Below are 24,726 nucleotides of genomic sequence, written 5' to 3'. Positions count from 1 at the left end.
CGCCGGCCTCTGGTGGTCGCGTGCCTTATGCTTGAGAGGGAGCCGAGAGGAAGATGGGTGGGGATGACAATGGCGACAGAGGTAGGAGACGGAAGAAAAAAGGAGCGGTTGTTGAGGAGATAAGGCTGTGCGGGCGGTGGGTCGGTCCGTCGGGACACGTGAAGGGCGCAACACGCGGCTGATTTCCTGAGAAATCAGTCGGTTGGAAGCAATACTTTTCCCAGAAATTTTGCCTTGCCCCCATATAAGGTGACGCGAGCTCCTATCTGCGCATTCTGCAGCAAAAGGACGTTCCTTCGCACAGGACGCGCCCGACTGGGCCAGCCCGTTGGGGCTGAACAGGAACTGGCGGTCAGACGAATAAATGTGCAAAAAAATAACGGCACGCGAGAGGTGGGAATCGGACCGTGGACCTCCTGTTAGTGCACTAACCTTGCTAGGCAGTACGGCTATAGAGTTTTGATGATAATACATAGCGCGACGTATAAAGAATATTGAGCAGCGGCGTAAACTGAACATTACATAAGAAATTGCAAGAAAAAATTCAAATTTCTATCACTTTGTGGAAATTAAGGAATTTTGACAAATGCGAACAATTTCAAAATTTTGAAACTGCAAAATAAAATTTAAAATTCTGGAACATTTTTCAAAAAAGCAATTTAATTTTGAATTTGTACAACTTTTCTTAAAAAAGGTACATCTTTTGAAATTCGAAAAAATTGCTAAAATGCTAAAACTTTCTAAATTTTGAGAACATTTTTAGAAACACAATTTTTTAAAAAATTCCAGAAAATTTTCCTAAAAACATGAACTTTTTCTGAATTGGTGGAAAATTTGAAAACTGGAACAAATTTTGAAATCCCAAACAATTTTTTAAAACCCAACATTTTCTAATTGGTGAACAAAAATTTAAAACGGGAACAAATTTTGAAATCCAGAAAAAAATTGAAACTAGGTGCAGTTTGAATATCCCAAACAATTTTGAAAATATGAACTCTTTTTGTATATATGAAAAAATGTAAATGAAATCATTTTTCTAAAATTTCGAAAAAAATCTAAAACACGAACATATTTTGTAAAGCGCGAACAATTTTTGAAACTTTGAACATTTTTTGAAAGGTTGCGAACAATTTTTAAAATAATAAACAAATTTATACATTGGAACAATCTTCTAAATTGTACAACTAAATGAAAAGGAAAAGAAGAAAATAAAAAAGAAACAGAAAAAACAAAAAAGAAAGAAAAAGAAACAATAAAAGAAAAAAGGAAAATAAAAACCGGTTCATGAACCTTCTATAAATTTCCCTAAACCAGTAAAAACCGGATGCGTACTGTAGGAGATGGCTCGGCCCGATTGATCCCGCCCCTGTGCGTTTCGTGGACATTTTGAAATAGGATTTCGCGAGGGTGACCACCATTCTTAAGTTTTTCTTCCTTCTTCTTTTGACTGGTCTTGAGTTTATCTTCGTGAGTTCTGGGATCCAGGGTACAATTAGGCCACTAGTGGATCATCATTTACGTGACGAGAGTATACTCAAGGGGTTGGAAACTTTCATAAAAGGTTACATATGGAGGGTTGGAACGGGAGAGAATATTAGGATATGAAGTGACCCATGGATCCCATCAAGTCTTGACATGAAGATTATAACCCCTAGAGGACAAACGATTTTGACTAAGGTGAGTGAATTGATTGACCCTGAACATGGAACATGGGATCAAGATATGATACGTTCGGTATTCAATCATGTAGATGAAAAACGAATCCTTCACATACCCCTGAATATCAACGCTTTTGAAGATTTTGTCGCGTGGCAGCCGAACCAATCCGGGATATTTTCAGTACGAACTGCGTATCATTTGCAGTGGATGCATAATTACAGGGCACATGCAACCCAACTAGTCCATCCAGGCAGCTCCACTCCATTGGCTATATGGAATACTCTCTGGAAAATTAAAGTACCACATAAAGTTCAAATTTTTGGGTGGCGAGCGCTTCGAGGAATTGTCCCGCTAAAAGCAATACTCACTAAACGACACATTGAATCTATAGGCGCTTGCCCTATTTGTCATCAAGGAGCAGAAGATGTTAAACATTTACTATTCCAGTGTACTAACGCGAAGGAACTGTGGAATAGGTTGGGTATTTTGGAACACGTTGAACGTGTCTTGCCATTGGACAGATCATGATCTGTAATCCTTGAACATTTATTGTCTTTGTCGGATGAACAACTACATGTGCACCGAGTAGTGACGATCAATCAGATTCTTTTGATATGTGGGTGGTACCTTTGGTGGATCAGAAGGTGTATAACTCATAATGAAAGTGTTCCACCATTGTGGAGATGGCTGATCTCGGTTTTATCCATCGTTTGTAATTTTCAAAACAGTCTTTGCAAGGATAATCTCATGACAAAAATGAGATGGCAGAAACCCCAACCAAGACATGTCAAATTAAATGTTGATGCAGATTTCTTTGTTGATGAAGGAATGGGTGCCACAACAGCTATCATTCGAGATGAAAGAGGTAACTTCCTTGCTGCCCAGTGCAAATTTATACAATATGCAGCTCATGTGATCACAACTGAAGCGTTAGCCATGAGAGATGATGATGCAGAGCATCCTACAGACATCATCATGTCAAGAGTCCATTCGGCAAGCGACACGTGCGACATCTACTTCACATACACAAAGGTGAATCATCTTCTTTACGCGTGTTCACTTGACCCCTTCGAGGATGGCATACTACTTGACACTCCTCTCGTGTGCATACATAGGTATTGTCGGAACACCATGGACGAGGAGGAGGAGTGCGAGCACAAGTGTACAACTACACCATCCGCGAGAGAAGCATGGAAGAGAAGGAGGAAGAAGACCCAGAGTGAGCGGTACTACCGCCTACAAGCGGTACTACCGCCCGATGTCCGGTACTACCGCCTGCCTGCGCGCAGAATCGGGCCTAAGGCCCATGTATCCCTTTCCCACTTACCCCTTCGTGGCTTAGACTATAAATAGACCACCTCCACCTCTTTTCTAGGGATAGAAAAGGATATGAGATGATTATGTGAGCTTTGCTCCTTGTACCCACTCCTCTAGGAGATCAAGGCCTCCTAGGAGAAGATCCCTAGTGGATATCAAGCCCCCAACTTGGGAAGGATCCCCATCATAGGATCATCAAGACATCTCTCCTCATAGGATTGGGATGAACTAGTACCTTGTATCTTTCCTTTGTTGTCTTGGATCATTGTGACCTCTTGTGTGTTTTTGGATCTAGCATATGTGTGATTGGATCTAGTCAATTTTGAGTGTTTTCCCTCTCTTGTGTTGTGACGCCCCCGATTTGACCGTACACTAATCATGCACGCAAATGTGTACGATCACGATCAGGGACTCACGGGAAGATATCACAACACAACTCTAAAACATAAATAAGTCATACAAGCATTATAATACAAGCCAGGGGCCTCGAGGGCTCGAATACAAGTGCTCGATCATAGACGAGTCAGCGGAAGCAACAATATCTGAGTACAGACATAAGTTAAACAAGTTTGCCTTAAGAAGGCTAGCACAAAGGTAGCAACGATCGAAAAGGCAAGGCCTCCTGCCTGGGACCTCCTAACTACTCCTGGTCGTCGTCAGCGGCCTGCACGTAGTAGTAGGCACCTCCAGTGCCGTAGGTGTCGTCGTCGACGGTGGCGTCTGGCTCCTGAACTCCGACATCTGATTGCGACAATCCGGTATAGAAAGGGGAAAAGAGGGAGAAAAGCAACCGTGAGTACTCATCCAAAGTACTCGCAAGCAAGGAGCTACACTACATATGCATGGGTATATGTGTAAAGAGGCACATCAGTGGACTGAACTGCAGAATGCCGGAATAAGAGGGGGATAGCTAGTCCTGTCGAAGACTACGCTTCTGGACATCTCCATCTTGCAGCATAAAGAAGAGAGTAGATTGAAGTCCTCCAAGTAGCATCGCATAGCATAATCCTACCCGGCAATCCCCTCCTCGTCGCCCTGTTAGAGAGCGATCACCGGGATGTATCTGGCACTTGGAAGGGTGTATTTTATTCAGTATCCAGTTCTAGTTGTCATAAGCTCAAAGTACAACTCCGGGTCGTCCTTTTACCGAGGGACACGGCTATTCGAATAGATAAACTTCCCTGCAGGGGTGCACCACATAACCCAACACGCTCGATCCCAATTGGCCGGACACACTTTTCTGGGTCATGCCCGGCCTCGTAAGATCAACACGTCGCAGCCCCACCTAGGCTCAACAGAGAGGTCAGCACGCCGGTCTAAACCTATGCGCGCAGGGGTCTGGGCCCATCGCCCTATGCACACCTGCACGTTGCGAACGCGGCCGCGAGCAGACCTAGCAACCCACACGATCACGGCGGTTACGTCAAAGCGGTCCAACACAGCGCGCGCCACTCAGTCGCTGACGTCAAAAGAGCTTCGGCTGATACCACGACGTCGGGATACCCATAACTACTCCCACGTAGATGGTTAGTGCGTATAGACCAAATGGCCAGACTCAGATCAAATACCAAGATCTCGTTAAGCGTGTTAAGTATCCGCGAACGCCGACCAGGGCCAGGCCCACCTCTTACCTAGGCGGTCTCAACCTGCCCTGTCGCTCCGCCACAAAGATCCACTTGCGGGTACTCCTACGAGCCGACCCGACTTTAGTCATCACATGTGTCATGTATATAGTATATAAGTATATGCCCGTGATCACCGCCCAGGTGATCACGGCCCGATAGTATAGCACAGCAGACGGACAAGAATGTAGGGCCACTGATGGAAATCTAGCATCCTATACTAAGCATGTAGGATTGCAGGTAAAGGTAGTAACAATAGTAGCAAGGATAGGCTATGCATCAGAATAGGATATCGAAAAGCAGTAACATGCTACACTACTCTAATGCAAGCAGTAGAGATTAGAGTAGGCGATATCTGGTGATCAAAGGGGGGGGCTTGCCTGGTTGCTCTGGCAAGTAGGAGGGGTCGTCGACTCCGTAGTCGAACTGGGCAGCAGCAGTGTCGGTCTCGTAGTCTACCGGAGAGAAGAGGGGGAAGAAACAGTAAATACAAGGCAAACATAAGCATGACGATGCGTGACATGACAATGAGCGGTGCTAGGGGTGCCCTAACGCGACAGTAGGTGGTACCGGTGAAGGGGGGGCATCCGGGAGGTATGCCCGATGTTCCGCGTTTTCGGACAGACGGATCGGAGGGGAAAAGTTGCTAGTTCGATAGGTTAGGGAGGTGCGGTGGATGAACGGACTGCGTAGTCGGATTCGTCTCGTCGTTCTGAGCAACTTTCATATAGAAAACATTTTCATCCGAGTTACGGTTTAAAAGATATGAATTTTCAAAGTTTATTTCAATTTCTGGAATTATTTATATTAAGAAAAATGAATTATGACGTCAGCATGAGGCAATGCTGACGTCAGCAAGTCAACAGGTCGGCTGACCAGTCAAACCAGACAGGTGGGTCCAGTGGGACCCACATGTCAGCCTCTGTTAGTCTAATACTTAATTAAACTAATCTAACAGTATAATTAGAGGGATGGGCCCCACATGTCAGTGAGTGTTTAGCTAAACTAATTATTTTTATTTATAAAACATTTTCTTTTTCTTTATTTTTTTAATTTCTGCGGCGGGGCCCGCATGTCAGTGACTGGGCTTGCCCAGTCAGCAGTTGACTGGGTCAACCCAGTCAACTGGGGCCCGTGGGGGCCACTGGCAGTGACCCAGGGGTGGCCCCAGGTGTGCCACGTCGGCGGCCGGCGCCGGAGTATCGCCGGCGACCAAAACGCACGGCGGCGCGCGCGGGAGGGGCGCGGGTTTCACCCACTGTGGGTTTGCGGGGGCGGGGCTGGGCGCGTTCGACGCGGCTCGACGTCGCGCGTCCAACGGCGGTGGTCGGAGGGGCTGGAACGGACGGGGTCGACCGCTACGGGCTCGCCGGCGGCGAGGAGCTACGGGTGCCCGACGGAAGCTACGCTAGAGCGCGCGAACGGCCGAACTAGCTAGCTAGGCGGGTGCGGCATGGTGCGGTCGGGCTAGCGGGCCAACGCCCGTGACCATTTGGTCACCGGAGACACGCCGGCGGCGAGCTCCGCGGCGTGGCGTTCGGGCGCGCGCGGGGAAGAAGCTAGGGAGCGCGGGCGAGCTAGCGGATAGGGGGAGGAGGTAGAGGAGCTCACAGCGGAGCCGTAGGGAGTGGCGGCGAGCTCGGGGAGGGCGCGGGGTAGCCGGAGTCGGCGACGATCGACGGCGGCCGTGCGGGGAAGACGAGCTCGGGGAGGTCGATGTAGTGGCGCTCGGCTCGTTCCCGAAGGCGCAGTCGGCGTAGTCGACGGCGAGGAGTCGTTCGGGCACGTCGTCGGGGCGATCTGGGCACGGTGGCCGCGGGAACTACGGTGAACGGCGGCGAGCGCGCTCGGGCAGAGGGGAACGGAGGGGAGAGGGAGGGGGATCTGGCGGGGGAGAAGGCGCAGAGGCCGAGGGAGAGCGGGGGCGAGTGGGAGAGAGGCCCGAGGGAGCGGGGGGCCGCTGGCGCCCTTATCCTCTCGCGGGGTTCACCGCCGGCGAGGGGGTTCGGCGGCGACGCTCCCCTGTTCCGACCCGGTCGGGGGAACAGGAAGGGGACGCGGGGGAAGGTGGGCTGGGCCGGGGCGGGGGTGGCGGCCCAGCTTGGGCCGGGGGGGGGGGGGTTTGGGCCGCGGGTCCAGTGGGGGGGGAGGCCTGCTCTTTTTTTCTTTTGACTGTTTTGTTTTCTGTTTTCTCTTATTTGTTTATTTCCTTTTTTGTTTTATTTCATTTAAAAGTATTTAGACATTTTATAAAAATGTGATTTCTCCACCATAATTACCAGTGTATTATTTAGAACCCACTGAACATTTTTGTTTGAATTTTTGAAAACTTTTATTTTCCACTTTTAAATTTAATTGAAGTTTGAACTAGGAGTTTGACAAGGGTGTGGTTCAAATGTGATCTAGCCCTGTTTAGCAATATGATTAGCTTAATCACAGAGGGTTACTGTAGCATGATTCTCAGGGTGTTACATGTGTTCTTCGTGTTCTTGGGGATTTCCCCTCCAATTTGTGAAAGATCTCCATCTAGGGTTCCACCCTACAACATCTTGGTATCATGAGCCATGGTTTCTCACGAAATTGGAGCCCCCCTTCTTGTTTGCTAGCCTAATTTTGTTGTGTTCTTCCCCAATTTCGAAAATCCCCACCATAAATAGCCCCCAATTTTTTTTGTGATTTGTTGGTTTGATGATGTTTTGTTGATTTTGATCCATGGATTTGCTTGGTTTCGAGTGGATCTAGCATCTCCCCAAGTTTCACCACCTTCCATCCACGAAATTCGTCAAATTTTGCCACCGAAATTATCCATTTCCGCCCCAAAATCGCGCCCCGATTCGATCTGCGAAGAATCCCGACACGAGCGGTACTACTGCCCTCCCGAGCGGTACTTCCGCCTAGGCCAATTTCAGCCCAAAACTGTCGAAAAATCCCGACACGAGCGGTACTACAGCCCATCCCAAGCGGTACTACCGCTTACAAGCGGTACTACTGCCCTTCCAAGCGGTACTTCCGCCCCTCCCAGTTCCAGTGTTCCGAGTTTCACCGTTTTGCCCATAAGTTCCACATCCGGAGTCCGATTTTCGCATTCTTTAGCTCGTTGAGTAGCTATTGACATCCCCCATCCATCTAGATAGGTTCCAACACCATTTGACTCCATAAAAGTTTCCAAAATTTGGAAAGTTTGCCTAGGCCCTCCACCATATCATCCGCATAGCCACCACCGACCACCGCAACCTAACCCATTTTGTTACATATAGCATTTGAGGTTGTTTGAGTTGTGATTCGAGTCTCCTAAGGTGTTTTGGCTACTTAGGGACCATTGCTTCAACACCGACACCGTGTATAGTCCACCACCTTACCCTCCACTTCCGCATTGTGTCTCAAAAACATTTGAGTTTCTGCAACCACCACCGCTTTCCCGCTACCACCATTTGACATTTGTCATTTGAGATTTTGAGTTTGCGGTTTTTACCGTTTCCTAAGGTGTTTCGGCTACTTAGGGACGGGTCTACATCATCTTGGTATCTACATCAAGAACACCGCCACTCATCATCGCCACGAGGTCGTCTTCGACATCGACCACTTCACCAATTTGACACCCTAACCGTAAGCAAGAACGGTAACCTCTATATCATCTTGGTATCGTGGTATCCCATCATTGTACATTCTTGCCATTACATTGTTAACCCCTTAGCCCATTTTGCGTCACTTGCCTATCGAGACTAGCCATTGTGTATTGACGGCAACGTTACTTGTGCACATTAGTGATCCATACCTTCCATTGCATACATACCATATCATATTGGCATCATCTTGGTATCATCATATCATCCCTTGTGCCACAAGATTGTTCCCGCATATACACAATTGCTATCTTGGTTTGTGCATTTCGCATAAGTGTCCATACAAAAAAAAGAGAATAAGCTTTTAAGCAAAAAGAGAGCAAAAGAAGCTTGTGAGCAAGAGCCATAGCATCGCCACATTGCATACCATACTACCATATTGATCGTCTTGGAACATCATACATATATAGAATACTTGGGATAGAAAGTTGATACATTTTGCATCTTCTAGGTTGTGCACAAGTGTCGTATCCGCCTATTGAGCAATCGTGCTAGCGTCTCTCTTGAGTTGTGCAACACGAGCGTTTTCCGTGGGTTCCACATTTTGTGCTCATTCCTTGGTTGCACGACCCCATTTTATCTATCCGTGTGTGTGTTTCGGTGTGCCACATATTGCTATTGGTCTACTTGTTTCACTTGCGAATTTGTGAATCTTTTTCAACATTATTGACTGTTGCTAACATTTTGCATCAAATTTTTGTGCCACTATCGTCACCGAGCTACACCATAAGCCTTACTTGTGTAGGTGTGAGAATTGACAAGATTACCAATTGTGCTATTTCCTTGTTACATTATTGAGTGATCATTGATCCATCTTCAACATTGGACAAGGTACATTGGTCTAGTTCTTTCCTTTCTTCCACTTACATTTGCTCGAGTCTTGTGATGGATAGGCAAGGCATTTCATCTCCGGTCCTCCACGACAACGACAACGCGAACAACTACATCACCAAAACGTCCAACTTCGGACTACAACGAGCAATGCAAGGCATTGAGCGACTCGCCATCGACATTCGCCAAAACGAAGCAAGGATAAGGGACTACCTCGACACCAAGTTGGCCGAACAAAGGGATTAAGTACGAGACATGGTGGCCAACTACAAGTCTTCTTCCACTTCGTCATCTTCAAGGCGGCGACGCTCAAGTGGCAAATCTTCGGAACGCCATCGAGCTCAAGCACTACAACACCATCAAGATGAAGATGCTCGTGATGCGTACACCTACAAGTCCCAAAAAGCTCTACATCAAGCTACGACCAAACTTCATGAGCACAAGAGAAGACCGCGAGACAAGCACCACCAAGACGGAGCTATGACTACTACGACCACTTCGGCATCTTCGCCAAGTGTCAATAAGGCATCTTCGCCTTTGGACGTATGGCATCTTCGCCTACCTCCGACGAGTACGCCTACATCGGCCTTCCTCCATGGTGATGGTGACGAGATGATCGAGCATGGGATTTTCCCTTCGGTCATGGAGGAGAGAGATGATGTGCCATCTTCGGCCTTCATCCACGGCGACGACGACGAGATGGTTGAGCATGGGATTTTCCCTTCGACCACGGTGATGTATGATGACTTGAGTGACTTTTGCCACCATATTGAGAGTGGGAGTGACTTCACCACTAGCCCCATATATGATGAGCTGCCACAATTCCCATGTGAGGAGAGTTACCACCACCACCACTTGAGTGATTTGAGTGGCTTCACCATATGTGACATTGAGTGCACCTACCTTGAGGGAGTGAGTGAGCCACCACCACATAGAGAGAGTGAGGAAGTTGATAGGGCACGTGAGGCCATTTCGATTTCTAACAACTTAACCTCTACCTCTATTGTGTCTTCTCATTTGGTGCTAGGTCCCATATACGATGACGCGCCAATTCGCGATGACTTCGTCCTTCCTTTGGACAAGACGATGGCCATGGTGGAATATGATGCACCCCCACATGGTTCCATAAAGATGAAGATGACCACCATTTGGTCTTTCCCACCTCACCTACACCACTTGAGTGGAATGAACAAGGTAACATAGGTGAAGGTGATGCTCTAGTCCCACTAGTAAACATTCTTAACATTGATTGCTTGCATGATGTTGATCCCCCTATTGACATGCTTCATGTTAGGATGGTTTCCCCATGTGATGATTTGCCCATTTATGATAAGTATGATGATTCTCATGTGGAGTCTATTAGTTGTGATGCCATGTTACATAGGATTTCTTGTGACAACTCTTTAGGTCACATCATGTTTGACAACCCGCTTGACTTGTCATATGCTATGCATGAGATCAATCATATGTCATATTTGCAATCTCTTCGTAGTAACTATGCATATGCCATTAAAATAAACCCAATTTGCACTTATGGCATAGATGACAAGCCCTTGGTTATTGGCATTTGTTTTTCTTGTGATGATATTGATATGCTCCCTTCGCATTATTTATCTCATATGCCATGCCATGACCACCTAGCCTCGGATATGCATTGTTTAGGATGTTGTCAATATTCTCAATATGATGTTTCCACTATTGCTCATGAGGAGACCCCCATAGTTTCCTCATACATATTAGGAAATTTTGATTCATCCCATCCATTACATGATCCTCATACTTGTGTGCACAATATGCTTCCCATGAATAAACATGCTATTGGTGTGTCATATAATTACATTCTCAATTTGTGTCCCCATCGTGTTATACACAATAACTATTCTTTCATGATGGATGACATGTTCTTATACCATGCATAAAATTTCTTTGAGCGATGCTTATCTTGTGCTAACACTCACATACACATACACATCATGATGGATGATGTGTATATTTACCACACACACAATTTCTTTCGCTTGTGTATTTGTTGTGTAGGTACCCATGCTTACTTGTCAACCTCACAATCCCATGAGTTGACAAAATGAGCTCTAGAGAGCAACGATGACTTGGGATCCCATGGATTGTCCTTCCCACCGCTCTCTTCGCGCAAAGGCTTCGCGCATTTCTTCTACATCACCTCTCTTGGCTATGGGTTATTGTCCATTACCTATTATATGCCCATATTGCCATGTTCACTTTGCATGATATGCTAATTCCTATGCCTTTGGCATGCATTTGTGACCCATGCTTTGCATTACACATGATTTGATTCTAGTACTTGTATGTGTATTTGCAAGCTTGGTGGAGATATCACTTGTTATTGCCATGTTTGCTTTGTGCCCCATGCCTATGATGATACTATGATCTTGCTTTATGTTCGTGCTTGCGACATGTCATATGCATTGTCTATGCCTATTATTTGCTCACATGACATGATTGCCATGCTTTCCTCTAGTGTGTTGCATCTTCGCTCCACTAGTTTACACGACTTGATTACTATGCTTGCTTATGTTGCATCACCAATGATTCATACATGCTCATTTCATACGGTTGATGACAACCATCTGCATGTTTTGCACATGATTGTTATTGCTTCTTGCCATATATTTCCATATGTTGCCTCTCTCATGCTAGATTTGCCATGTATTGAGTGCAACTATGCCTTTAGTCTTGATAATGAGTTTGCCCCCGTAGCATTCTCACATATATTTGGAGATTTTGACATATTTCTTGTGAAGCATGCTTGTCTTACCTCTTTGCACCATATACCTAGTGCCATGAATATGGCCATCGTTGCATCATATTATTCATCCACTTGTGTTTCTATTGGTTATGTGCAAGAGAAGAGAACCATCATGATGGATGATGTGTTCATCTACCATGCGCATATATTCTTTGCTTTGTTGTGTGCATGTGTAGGATACTTGGACTTTGTGTCGACTTCCACGTCACGTGAGTTGACCATTCGCGCTCTTGAGAGTGAGCCTCATACATTCTACCATGACGCGCTTCTACACCGCTTTTGCTTGTGTTTGGGCATTGTGAAGGACGCACAAGGACATGCTTTCAAGGTGATATCATTCTCTTTTGAGAACCCCCAAACCATGAGCTTGGATATTATGGATCATACTACTTGTGTTGCTTGCTCAATTAGACTTCTTGGTCATCTTGGACCACTTGATTGCGCACATGTTAGAGATCTTGCTTGCCATTTCAACATTCCCATGCCTCATGATATATATGCCTTGTGTGTTGCATCCAACTCTTGGATTACTTGCTCCTATCATATGTTTGGTTGCAACAATGTCACTTCTTCACATATGCAATGTCCCATTGCTTGTCACATGATTGACTTGATTGCCTCACGCATGATGAACAATTGCTTTTTCTATTGTGTTGAGTGCCATACTATCTTCACTACACCCTATGCACGTTATGCTCGGACTGTCTTGCACTTGACCCATGTGTTTAGACACTTCATTTTATTTGGTGTCGTGAATGATTCTTATGCCTACCATAGACCTTTCATTGAGCAATTTGTGAATGCTTGCTATGAACTTGAGGTAGATGCTTATTCTCTTGTCAAACATATTCGTATCTCTACCTCACATTTACATGCTTGTCCCCATGATATCTTTGCTTGTGCTCAATTCATATGCTCACATGCCATGACACAATCCCTTGTCACACCATATGCTTTGCATGATGCCGACACTTGTTGGGTGAATCACCGCTTGAATGCTTGGTTTTGCACTAACGCTAACCACATTTGTTTTTCCAAGTGTTTGTTGTCCTTGCTCCTTTTGAAGGAATCCCAAGACGGTGCGACATTGGAGAGTGCCCATTTCGAGCTTCAAGATGACAAGTACTTGGTGAGCGTCCACTCCTACACGGCGACGCCATCTCTTTCCCATGGTGATTTGGCTTTCGATCCGAGGTCGGATCTTTCCCAAAGGGGAGGGGATGATGCGGAGCATCCTACGGACATCACCATGTCAAGAGTCCGTTCGGCAAGCGACACGTGCGACATCTACTTCACATACACAAAGGTGAATCATCTCCTTTATGCGTGTTCACTTGACCCCTTCGAGGATGGTATACTACTTGACACTCCTCTCGTGTGCATACATAGGTATTGTCGAAACACCATGGACGAGGAGGAGGAGTGCAAGCCCAAGTGTACAACTACACCATCCGCGAGAGAAGCATGGAAGAGAAGGAGGAAGAAGGCCCAGAGCGAGCGGTACTACCGCCTACAAAAGGCACTACCGCCCGATGTCCGGTACTACCGCCTGCCTGCGCGCAGAATCGGGCCTGAGGCCCATGTATCCCTTTCCCACTTACCCCTTCGTGGCTTAGACTATAAATAGACCACCTCCACCTCCTTTCTAGGGATAGAAAAGGATATGAGATGATTATGTGAGCTTTGCTCCTTGTACCCACTCCTCTAGGAGATCAAGGCCTCCTAGGAGAAGATCCCTAGTGGATATCAAGCCCCCAACTTGGGAAGGATCCCCATCATAGGATCATGAAGACCTCTTTCCTCATAGGATTGAGATGAACTAGTACCTTGTATCTTTCCTTTGTTGTCTTGGATCATTGTGACCTCTTGTGTGTTCTTGGATCTAGCATATGTGTGATTGGATCTAGTCAATTTTGAGTGTTTTCCCTCTCTTGTGTTCTTCGTGTTCTTGGGGATTTCCCTCCAATTTGTGAAAGATCTCCATCTAGGGTTCCACCCTACAACAAATGGTTTGGAGCTTGCAAATTCCCTTGGTTTTAATCGATTGGAGGCAGAATCAGATGCTTCACAAGTAATTGAGTTTTGCAGTGGAAGAACGCAATGGTGAGATGGAGCTTCATCAATTTTTGCAGAGTGTGTGGATCTAGTGTCCATGATTGGGAAGGTCATGTTTGAGCATTGTTCTAGAACTGCTAATAAAGCGGCTCATGTACTAGCAAACCATAGTTTTTGTAATAAGAATTCTTCTACTTGGATAGATGAGCCCCCTGATTTTGTTATCAGTGTGCTCACGAACGATGTAACCCTATTTGAGTTTCAATAAAGCTAGCCATGATGGCCTTCCCTAAAAAAAAGGTTTTTTTAGGGATTCAAAAAAAAAGTTGATCCAACCGAATTTAGCCCACTTCTTTACTGCCCAACTTATAATTCGTTGACAGCCCAGGAGGCCCAGCAGCTCAGCCTGCCTTGCCCTCGCCCTAATTGCGTCTGCCCATCGCGCACGAAACGTCATCCCCAAGCACGCAGAGAGCGCCGAGATCCGCCCAAACCTAGCGCCGCCGCGGCTCCTCACCCACGTGGCCGCCGCCGTGTTCTCGTCGGCAGAGCACGAGGCGCACGGCCCTCCTCGCACACTCTCGGTACGCGCTGTCCGCCTCGGCTCATCCTGGACTAGGTAAAGCTCCGCCGCCCCCTCCCGCTCACTGCTGTTTGTCGCGCGGTGAGGAAATTTACGGGATTCCTGCCTCAGCGATGGGGTTCTAGTTACGTCCTATGCTTGCCACTCGCGTGTGTGACCCGTTGGATTTCTGACGCCGGTCAAATTTTTATCGAGGACCTAGACTGTGATCCAGTTTTAATCACGGCGTTATGATGCTCCGTGTTAGTCTTCGGCTGCCCGACTAATTTTTCAGCTGCTTGTTGTCTGAATGTTGCGCTAAAAAGAGATCTGTTGCTGTTAACTTTGAACTGTATTTTGGGCCCATCCTTTGTACGGCTGGTTAAATATATTTGAAATTGCCATTGCATTTACCGCTGATAAGTAGACATGTCAAATTGGTAGCTCTTGATGTGCATCCATCTTGAAATGGTGATGGAGTATTTATCCTCTCCAAGTTTTCTGCTGAAATGCTGTAACATCACAAATCAATAAGTTACGTGTCAATTTTTGCGACTAAGAATGCCTTCATGTTTACCTGTTGTGTGCAAAGCAGCCCCCCTCAAACTGAATTCGAACAATAATGGAAGGTTGTTCGACACTTAAGTTCACCATGCTGAACAGTCACTTAACATTACGTGTAGCCTTTTTGCAAGCTTATGACATGTTAATCCATGGCTTATCCTCCTTCTTATCTTCTTCCTGTTTTACTCGCCGGCCTACTCTGTTATTCTCGTTGCTAGTTTTGGCATTTGCACTTTTGTGCTTGTGATGTTGTTTCGAAAAACATGCTTTGAGGAATTGCACTGATCATCCACAGCTGACCTTTGTGTTACAGATGGCTGGATATATGTCACGAGGACCCCCAAATGGCTCTATTTATGTATGCAATCTGCCTCCTGGAACTGATGAGACCATGTTGGCTGAATATTTTGGCACCATAGGGTTGCTAAAGGTATGGGTCTTACCAGGTAACATTTTCGCAACCACATGCAAGTTCTTGAATGGTCTTGTTTACTTCCATTTCATGATAGATTTGTCATTTCTTCTTGTCATATCTCAACAGAAGGACAAAAGGACTGGCCATCCAAAGATTTGGATATACAGGGACAAAGTTACAGATGAACCAAAGGGTGATGCAACTGTCACATATGAAGATCCCCATGCTGCTTCAGCTGCTGTGGAATGGTTCAATAATAAGGATTTCCATGGAAGCATCATCCAGGTTCACATAGCTGAGTCAAAAAACAAAGATACGGTTGATAACTTCACCAATGTGAGCGTCGATGCTGAGATTGTTGGACAAGATGAATTGGATAATGGATCAGGCAGAGGTAGAGGACGTGGTGATGGTCCAGCAAAAGCTTGGCAGCAAGATGGAGATTGGATGTGTCCAAATACAAGGTCTGTTACGATTGGTGAGCAACTTGTCTTTTGTTGCTGACTAGTATGGTCTTTACTATGTAGTCTATCCTTTCTTATATGATTTCTTCTTTCAGCTGCGGCAATGTAAATTTTGCCTTCCGTGGTGTTTGTAATCGTTGTGGAGCCTCTCGCCCTGCTGGTGTTAGTGGATCAGGTGGTGGTGGTGGTAGGGGTAGAGGCCGTGGTAGTGATGATGCAAGAGGCAGTCGTGCTGCTGCTGCTGTTGGTGGTCCTCCTGGGCTGTTTGGTCCTAATGATTGGCCATGTACGATGTAAGTACATCTAAATAATTTTTATTCCATTACTTTGATATGTCTCCTTAGTCTCTACTTTGTCCTTGCACTTCCATCTGTACTCCCTCCTTCCCAAAATGTGAGGTCCTAAGTCGTTTAAAAAAGGTTTGACTTTGAGTAGTACAGAAAAAGAAATATTGATATCTATCGATTTGGTATTTCAGATGTTGATATTTTTTCAACTTGGTCATTTGACTTAGGACATCGTTTATGTGCCTTATATTTCATGAAACATGGAGTATGTTTTACCTGGGTGCTGCCTGCCTGCCTGTACCCATCTTACAATTTTAAAAAGTAGGTCGCTGTTTTTGGTGGCAAATGATATTAGGATGGTATCACATGTTGTATGATTCTTGTTACAGGCTAAGTTTGCTTCATCATATTGTAATTGCTATTATCCATTGTCTCACAAGTATTTTATAAACCTCGCAAGGAAGATGCCCTCTTTGTAGTCTTTTGGACCGATTAAAGTTCTTTAGTAATAGAAGCACACTGTTTTGTCCTGTTCTATAAGGCTGTATCTGATGTGGAACCTATTTCCTATGTGTGTTTCAGGTGTGGCAATGTAAACTGGGCAAAGCGGACCAAATGTAATGTCTGTAACACCTCTAGGCCAGGTCACAATGAAGGTGGTGTGAGGTACTACATATTGCATGTTAAAAATTATTTGTATTGAACCTGTTGTGAATTCAATTTCCGTTAAGTCGCATCGTGCATCCCTTACCAATCTGATGCCCATTGTGGCAGTAGTGTCCACACTGTTATGACGCACCCACAGCTGGGTGCCACATGTGATGGTCAAAGCTAAGCAGCTTTGTATTGGGTGGCTTTGTTTCTGATTACTTACATTGAAGGTACATATTTGTGTCTTACGACTTTTCTTGTCAATTATTTTCTTTGCAGAGGTGGCCGGGGTGGCGGCTTTAAAGAACTTGATGAAGAAGAACTGGAAGAAGTACGGAGGCGCCGGAAAGAAGCTGAGGAGGTAGGATGCTTTCTTTTGTATTAATTATTGTATTTGTGTCGTGATATTGGGTTTCCATGTGAAACGTTCTTTTTGTAGGATGATGGAGAAATGTATGATGAATTTGGTAACCTCAAAAAGAAGTTCCGTGCTAAATCACATCAAACTGAGAGTGCACCAACTCTTCCTGGGTCTGGACGTGCTGGATGGGAAGTCGAGCACCGTGGTAATATCTGCTCTTTTTCTTCGCCTTGAAGACCTTTTCTTTTGATCAAGTCGTGTGTTAGTTCCGTAGGTTATTGAAGCACTTCAAATTCTGTAATACTGGGACTAGAGTTGGACAATTTCCATTTTGCATGTCCTGTACATAAGCTGGTGATTTTGCTACTGTAGGTTCCACTGAGAGAGAAGGCCGAGAGAGGAGCAGAGATCAGGGCAGGGACGACTACGATGAAAGGGAAAGCAGGAACAGAGACAGAGGTTCTCATGGAAGAGAGCGGCGCCGTAGCCGAAGCAGGAGCAGAGACCGCGAGAAGGAAAGGGGGAGGGACAGGGGCAGAGACCGTGGCAACGAGAGAAGCTGGGAGCGCGGCACCGAGCGTGAACGTGATCGCTACAGATGATATGTCAGGAGTTTTCTCATGTTTGCTCGCCACTTTTCAGTTTTCTGAATCTTTTGTTATGCTGTTGGAGAGCTGTGGTGTATCACATTGCCATTAGACATGCTTATTATTTATATTTGGGTTTTGAGTTCCCAAAAAACTGATCGGATGAACTGGTGGTCAGATCATATGGTACAACAGAATTGCCGAGCAATGACCATCGAGACCTGACAATGTCTGGATCATAGTAGACTCGACGAACCAGGCATAGTACATCCCGTGTTGCAGTGTCTGATGCAAGACGAGCCATAGATTGTAGCCAAGGCATCAGCTATGTCTACTATGTTTGCTTTTCTCCGATTTAACATCTCATTAATACGTATACAAGTTGACATTTGATTTGATGGCTTCACATCATGGTGCAGGCGTCCATTACAAATCATTATCATATTTGCATTATTTGTCTGAACAAGTAAAAAACTAGAAATATCTTTCCATTGCCATAAATGCATTGATGGACACTCCATATCAGCTATCATATTGTAGCGTGTACTGGTGATATACGTTTGCATCAACAGCATAGGTAAATTTTCTGGAATATCAGGGCGTTGCTGGCCTTAGTGACAAAGGGGATGATCCTAGGATCAGGGTAAAAAGAAAAATAAATAAATACCGGACGCGGCTAATCTGCACCCGAGCTCGGGTGAACAGTAAAATCGAAATAAATTTCAAAAAGTTTCAAATTTTTTTGAGAGAAACATTGACAAAAGTTCTAAGTGCCTGCAAAAATTCGTCATGAAATCACATTCCTAGAAGGCGTGGCAAAAAAAAAACAAAAACAATAAAAGCTACTTTCAAACGCATTTTGAAGCACAGAATTTGTTTTTTTGCCACGCCTTACAGGAATGTGATTTCATGATGAATTTTTGCAGGCACTTAGAACTTTTGTCAATGTTTCTTTAAATTTTTTTTGGAATTTTTTGATTTTTTTTTCGATTTTACTGTTCATGCGGGAGCATATGAGCTCGGGTGCAGAATGGACTTTACACTATGGGATATTTCTCACACTATGTACCCGAAGGGGCTCGACAGGCATTTCGCTCCCGATAGTCGCCACAATTGGATTGTATCGTGGATGGCCTTGATGATGTGGGCTGGGGAGGGCATCTTGTTTTTGAACGTGTAGCTGTTGCGCTCCTGCCAGATTTCCCAACATGCAAGCAGGAGCATGGATCGAATGCCTTTCTTCCAGCAAGGATCAGTCGCATCGAGGATGCTCTCGACGATGGAGGTGGTTGACTCCTGCTACCACTCGTCCCTGGGTTTCATGGAGGAACACCCGACCCCCTCTCTGCTCTCAAAATCACAAACCAAACAGGGTAGCCCCATGATATCCTGCTCCATACAAAAACTCGAATATGGGGTTCAACTTCGTATTTTTCGTGAAGCACCTGAAGGGGTGCTCCAAAAAGTCTAGTTTGAAGTTCCTCGTGGACTTGGGGGAAAATTACCCCACATTTCCGCCAGTAAGTGGACACTTCTTCGTTTTTTCCTTAAAATTAGTCATTTCCTGTCGAACTTTTCATTCTTTGAAGCTGGAGCTAGCTGCAAGCCAAACATAATCCACCGCTCTTTGGTGTAGTTGCAACTCTTGGGTAGATCCGCTTCAAAGTGAATTTGGTGGAGTGGAGGTGATTTTTGAAGGATGGAGCAGTCCCAAACTGGCTTTTAAGCTCAATGTTGGGTTGTTCTATTCCTTATAAAGTTATTCTCAGTTTCGTGTGGCGATAAGAAACCCTATCGTCCAGCCTGTCTCCTTTGCCTCTCGCTGCTTGGCAAAGCCGGAGCGACCGTCGGGGGCGTTCTGAATTGCACGGGGGGGGGGGGGGGGGGGCTCCTGTGACGTGCATGTTGAGGATGTGTGGTCGAGCTGCGGCATATTTCGGCTGGCGGTTCTTGCTAGCTGCATTCGAAGGATCCCAGATCCATCGCGATGGCAATCTTTGACGGCGACCTGGCTTGGCTAGGTCACTGGAGAAGAGGGTGTCAAAGCATAGTCCTGGACGGCGGCGTGCTTAACCTCAGTGCCGGATTTGGAATGCAGCAGCGTGGGCGACTTGGTTCAAGTTACATTAGGTAGTCTATGTGTCTAGTTTGGGGTGACGAGGCAGCGGCGATGTCCCCGTGTGGGAATAATGTCCTCCCCATCCTATCCCAGTTCCGTTGGTGTGTTTATCACCCATGGAGGGTGTGTGGAGGTGTGTCTCAGATGGGTCTTCTAGGAGTTTCCGGTACCGTCTATATTTGGCTGATACTCATGGTCTTCAGACTTTTTACAAGTCATTTTTGGAGTTTTCTTGTCCGGGGCTGTGATTTGCTAGGTAGATCGCGACTGCTGACATCTTCTGGTCTAACATCTAACATCAACGACTTCTTGGTCACTACTTCTACAATCTCCTGAGTTCAAACAAGTTTGCTCCACCGAGACGGAGGGTAGTCGGTGAATAGAGGAGAATTAATACTTTAGCACCCCAACGATTCGAATGTAATCTTCTTTTTCTGTAAGGGTGAGTTTAAAAGGACATGTGATACTTAATATATGGCTCGGAATGAAGACGCCGGTGACGATGTTTGATCCCATCTGGATCTGATCTGCAGCCAACGCCACCCTTGCATGGCACCAACTGTCGAGGTAACACCCAATGATATTCGTGACGGGTTGTTGCATGTGGTTCGGTGCTCATATGAGAATTAACCCAGGTTCGGGTCCTCGTAATCGAGATAGTACCCTACTCCTGCTTTGATGTCTAATATTGCTCTATCCTCGTATGAGAGCTAGGGCTCGGTGTACAATGGTGAGATCATTATGATCAAGTATCAAAAGGTGGAAGAGAGTCTCTTGGATTCCTCATAGCTTGCCTTATATAGGGGGACAAGGCTAGGATTTACATGTATCCGGATCGGTTAGGGCCTGTACTACGCTCCATGCCGGACAACTGCTCCAGCTAGCCACGCCAGTCCACATGCCCCAGCTCAGAAAAAGCTAATGCTTGTAGAGAGAAACAGGTTTCTGCAGTGGCGTCTACCGCTTCATCTAACAGAGCAATAGTTTGTTTGCTTAGCTATGCTTTTTTGCTTGAGCCACAATGATTTGTGGTAGGAAGGATGACAGAGTGGGAAAAAGTAACAGGGGTAAATAGAAAAAATAGAGAAGGAGGGAGAATGTGGACCTGATTACTTCCTTTGGCGATCCATAAATGGAGCAGCAAGGATTCTCGCTTTTCCCACCGGAGGTGACCCTGAGTTATCAAACCCATGGGAGGATGATGTCGTTTAAGCTAGGGTCTCAGACAAGCTTTTGTTAAAGAAACAATTCCAGCTTTTGATTGGATCAAAATCAAACAACTGAAGGGGAACACTTATAATAAAAATAGGCATGGGTATGAGGTCTTAATGCTTACAATCATATATTTGTGTCGGGACCAGATGAGATCTTTATTTATGCGTTGGAAGTCACCCATCGAGATGTGCTTCTTACGAACTGAAGTGGGGGATGTGTCCAAATTACGTCTTGATTGGCACGCGTCTTGCATCAAGAGTCAGTTGTCCAACTGAAGGCCCTATCCATCTCAAGGGGTGCCTTGATAATTAAGATTGCAGTAATCAGACAAAAGCATTGGGCATGACTACACCTCTTGAATCCCCAAAGATAGGATCCATGTTACCGTACTAAACCTTTTTGTCACTGGTGTTCAAAATAACACTTCACGTTCTCCTTGCCCTTAGCCTCTCGTGGCTCATTCTACATGATCCTAGGTACCTGCAGGGATGAAGAACATGAACGAGACATCTACGGAACAAATTTATTTTATACATACAAGACGCTAATTCAAAGCACTTTGATAACCCACAAGTATAGGCGATCAATTGTAGCCTTTCTCGATAAGTAAGAGTGTCGAGGCCTAGAGTTCATACTTTCACTAGTGCAAAGTCTCTCAACAATGATAACATAATTAGATCATATGGCAATCCCTCGACGTGCAACAAAGAGTCACTCCAAAGTTCCTATCGCGGAGAACATAAGATGAAATTGCTTGTAGGGTACGAAACCACCTCAAAGTTATTCTTTCCGATCAATCCATATCCATAACTAAAGATTTGTTGCTTTTAAGGGTGCTTATGAAATTGAATCTTTGTTTGAAAAGTGTGAAAATTATGATGATGTTCTTTACAGACCTGAAAATTATACTATACTTAAATATTGCTATGAAAATTATGAATATAATGCCGATATTAATGAGTTTATTGAGAAAGTCTCCGCTGTCCAAGAAGAGACTAATATTTTGCAGGAAACTATGGAAGAAGAAATTGCTGAAACTGTGAGCTCATTAGATGAAAAAGATGACGAGGAGAGCGAAGAACAAAAGGAGGAAGAGCGGATTAGCTACCCATGGCCACCTTCTAATGAGAGTAACTCTTTATCCCATACATTGTTTAATTTCCCGTCGTGCTTACCGAAGGATGAATGCTATGATGATTGCTATGATCCCATTGATTCATTTGAAATATCCCTTTTTGATGAAATTGATGCTTGCTATGCTTGTGGTCATGATACCACTATGAATTATGCTTATGGAGATGAACTTGCTATAGTTACTTATGTTAAGAATTAAACTGTTCCTATTGCACCCACACATGATAGTCCTATTATCTTTTTGAATTCTCTCAACTATATTATATCAGAGAAATTTGCGCTTATTAAGGATTACATTGGTGGGTTGCGTTTTACTACTTATTGATGGATGGGTTTTCTTATTAACTAAATATATAACTAAAGATATAAAACAACTTAAAACAGAAAATAAAAACTACTTAGTGATAAAGCAAACAAGCACACATGAGAATATTCACCCCACGCTATTGCTCCCCAGCAACGACGCCAAAAAAAGGTCTTGATAACCCACAAGTATAGGGGATCAATTGTAGCCTTTCTCGATAAGTAAGAGTGTCGAACCCAATGAGGAGCTAAAGGTAGAACAAATATTCCCTCAAGTTCTATCGACCACCGACACAACTCTACGCACACTTAACGTTTGCTTTAGCTGGAACAAGTATGATACTAGAAGTACTTTGTAGGTGTGATAAGATAGGTTTTACAAGATAATAAAGAACACGTAAATAAAAGCTAGGGGCTGTTTAGATAAAGAAACAATTAAGTTAGTTTTAGTAGAGAGCCTTTTGTGACAAGAAAGTTATCTGTCCCTAGGCAATTGATAACTAGATCGGTAATCGTTATTGCAATTTATATGAGGGAGAGGCATGAGCTAATATATTTTCTCTACTTTGATCATGTGCACTTATGATTGGAACTCTAGCAAGCATCTGCAACTACTAAAGATCATTAAGGTAAAACCCAACCATAGCAATAAGTATCAAGTCCTCTTTACTCCCATATGCAACAACCCACTTACTCGGTTCTGTGCTTCTGTCACTCACGCCACCCACCATAAGCGAATCATGAACATATTGCAACACCCTACAACGGGGACCCCTCACGCTTTCGCGACATGGAGAGCACCATAGGACAACACCAATAATAAAATATACAACTCAAACCAATCATGATCATCAATCAACCCATAGGACAAAACGAATCTGCTCAAACATCATAGGATAACCACATATCGTTGGATAATAATATATAGCGTTGAGCACCATGTTTAAGTAGAGATTGCAGCGAGGAGAAGAGGTGTTACACCTCTGCATAGAGGGTGTGAGAGTTGGTGATGACGATGGCGAAGTTGTAGTGTAGATCGCCATCACGATGACGGCCCCGGCGGCGTTCCGGCGCCACCAAGAGAGAGGGGGAGAGATACCCCTCCTTCTTCTTACTTGGCCTCCCCCTAGATGGGAGGAGGGTTTCCCCTCTGGTCCATTCATTGGGAAAGAATGGTGGAAAAAGGAGTAAACTTTATTTTCTGTTAGGGAACTGCCTATGGTTTATCTAGCATGGAAAGTATTGGGAATTCTCGGTCGTTTTCGTTGACGGGAAAAGCATGCTTCTCAAAATAATTTTATCTCTCAGTTTAAGCTTTGAGCTCTGGCACCTCTACAAATCTCTTCTTCCCTCTGCAAAGGGCCTATCTATTTACTTTATGCAATTTTTATTTTTATTGAGTCTCCATCTTCTCTTATAAAGCACTAACTAGGGAACACTATTATCATACTTGTGCATTGGGCATAGTTAATATTTGAGTGTGTTTCATGAATGGATCAATGATTGAGCATAATGGGCTAGGGATAGCTTTCTTTAGTGTTGATATTTTGAAAGACATGGTTGCTTGTTGATAAGCTTGAGTATTTATGTCCTCATGTCAAATATAGAATATTGCTTTGAATCATCTAAAAGTCCAAATGTCCATGCTACAAAACAAAAGAATATGTGATGAACATGTTAGGCAGCATTCCACATCAAAAATTCTGATTTTATCATTTACCTAATCGAGGATGAGCAGGAATTAAGCTTGGGGACGCTGATACATCTCCAACGTATCTATAATTTTTTATTGTTCCATGATGTTATATTATCAATCTTGGATGTTTTATATTCATTTTATAGCAACTTTATATTATTTTTTGGGACTAACTGATACGTCTCCAACGTATCTATAATTTTTGATTGTTCAATGCTATTATATATTCTGTTTTGGATGTTTAATGGGCTTTATTATACACTTTTATTTTATTTTTGGGACTAACCTACTAACCCAAGGCCCAGTGCAAATTGCTGTTTTTTGCCTATTTCAGTGTTTCGCAGAAAAGGAATATCAAACGGAATGAAACCTTCGGAAGAGTGATTTTTGGAACAAACGTGATCCAGAGGACTTGGAGTGGATGTCAAGAAACAGACGAGGAGGCCACGAGGCAGGGAGGCGCGCCTGCCCCCCTG

The 24,726-nt window shown here is 44.7% G+C and overlaps 1 protein-coding gene across 3 annotated transcripts; it reads left to right on the top strand.

The window, feature by feature from the left end:
* Positions 1–14,302: 14,302 nt before the first annotated feature.
* On the top strand, positions 14,303–18,176 carry LOC109783334 (transcription initiation factor TFIID subunit 15). Of its 3 annotated transcripts, none has more exons than XM_020341946.4 (8): positions 14,303–14,511; positions 15,332–15,448; positions 15,560–15,897; positions 15,993–16,190; positions 16,767–16,850; positions 17,115–17,196; positions 17,275–17,398; positions 17,569–18,176. In XM_020341946.4, the coding sequence occupies exons 2-8, from the start codon at positions 15,332–15,334 to the stop codon at positions 17,796–17,798; spliced, it is 1,173 nt and encodes a 390-aa protein (XP_020197535.1). In that variant the 5' UTR covers positions 14,303–14,511; the 3' UTR covers positions 17,799–18,176. The 3 variants fall into 3 exon arrangements, with proteins under 3 accessions (XP_020197535.1, XP_020197534.1, XP_020197536.1); XM_020341945.4 differs by having other exon boundaries at positions 17,275–17,401; XM_020341947.4 differs by having other exon boundaries at positions 14,340–14,476; positions 17,275–17,401.
* The last annotated feature ends 6,550 nt before the right edge of the window (positions 18,177–24,726 follow it).

The sequence above is a fragment of the Aegilops tauschii genome, chromosome 5 (assembly GCF_002575655.3).
Source record: "Aegilops tauschii subsp. strangulata cultivar AL8/78 chromosome 5, Aet v6.0, whole genome shotgun sequence".
Lineage (NCBI taxonomy): Eukaryota > Viridiplantae > Streptophyta > Magnoliopsida > Poales > Poaceae > Aegilops > Aegilops tauschii.
This window is presented reverse-complemented; position numbering and strand designations above follow the sequence as displayed.

Bases quoted from the DNA above. Each gene is read 5' to 3' on its own strand.
- LOC109783334 (XM_020341945.4), top strand. From the start codon at position 15,332: ATGGCTGGATATATGTCACGAGGACCCCCAAATGGCTCTATTTATGTA. The intron at 16,851-17,114 runs GTACTACATATT...TTTTCTTTGCAG, and splicing joins CACAATGAAGGTGGTGTGAG to AGGTGGCCGGGGTGGCGGCT. The intron at 17,402-17,568 runs GTAATATCTGCT...TTGCTACTGTAG, and splicing joins ATGGGAAGTCGAGCACCGTG to GTTCCACTGAGAGAGAAGGC.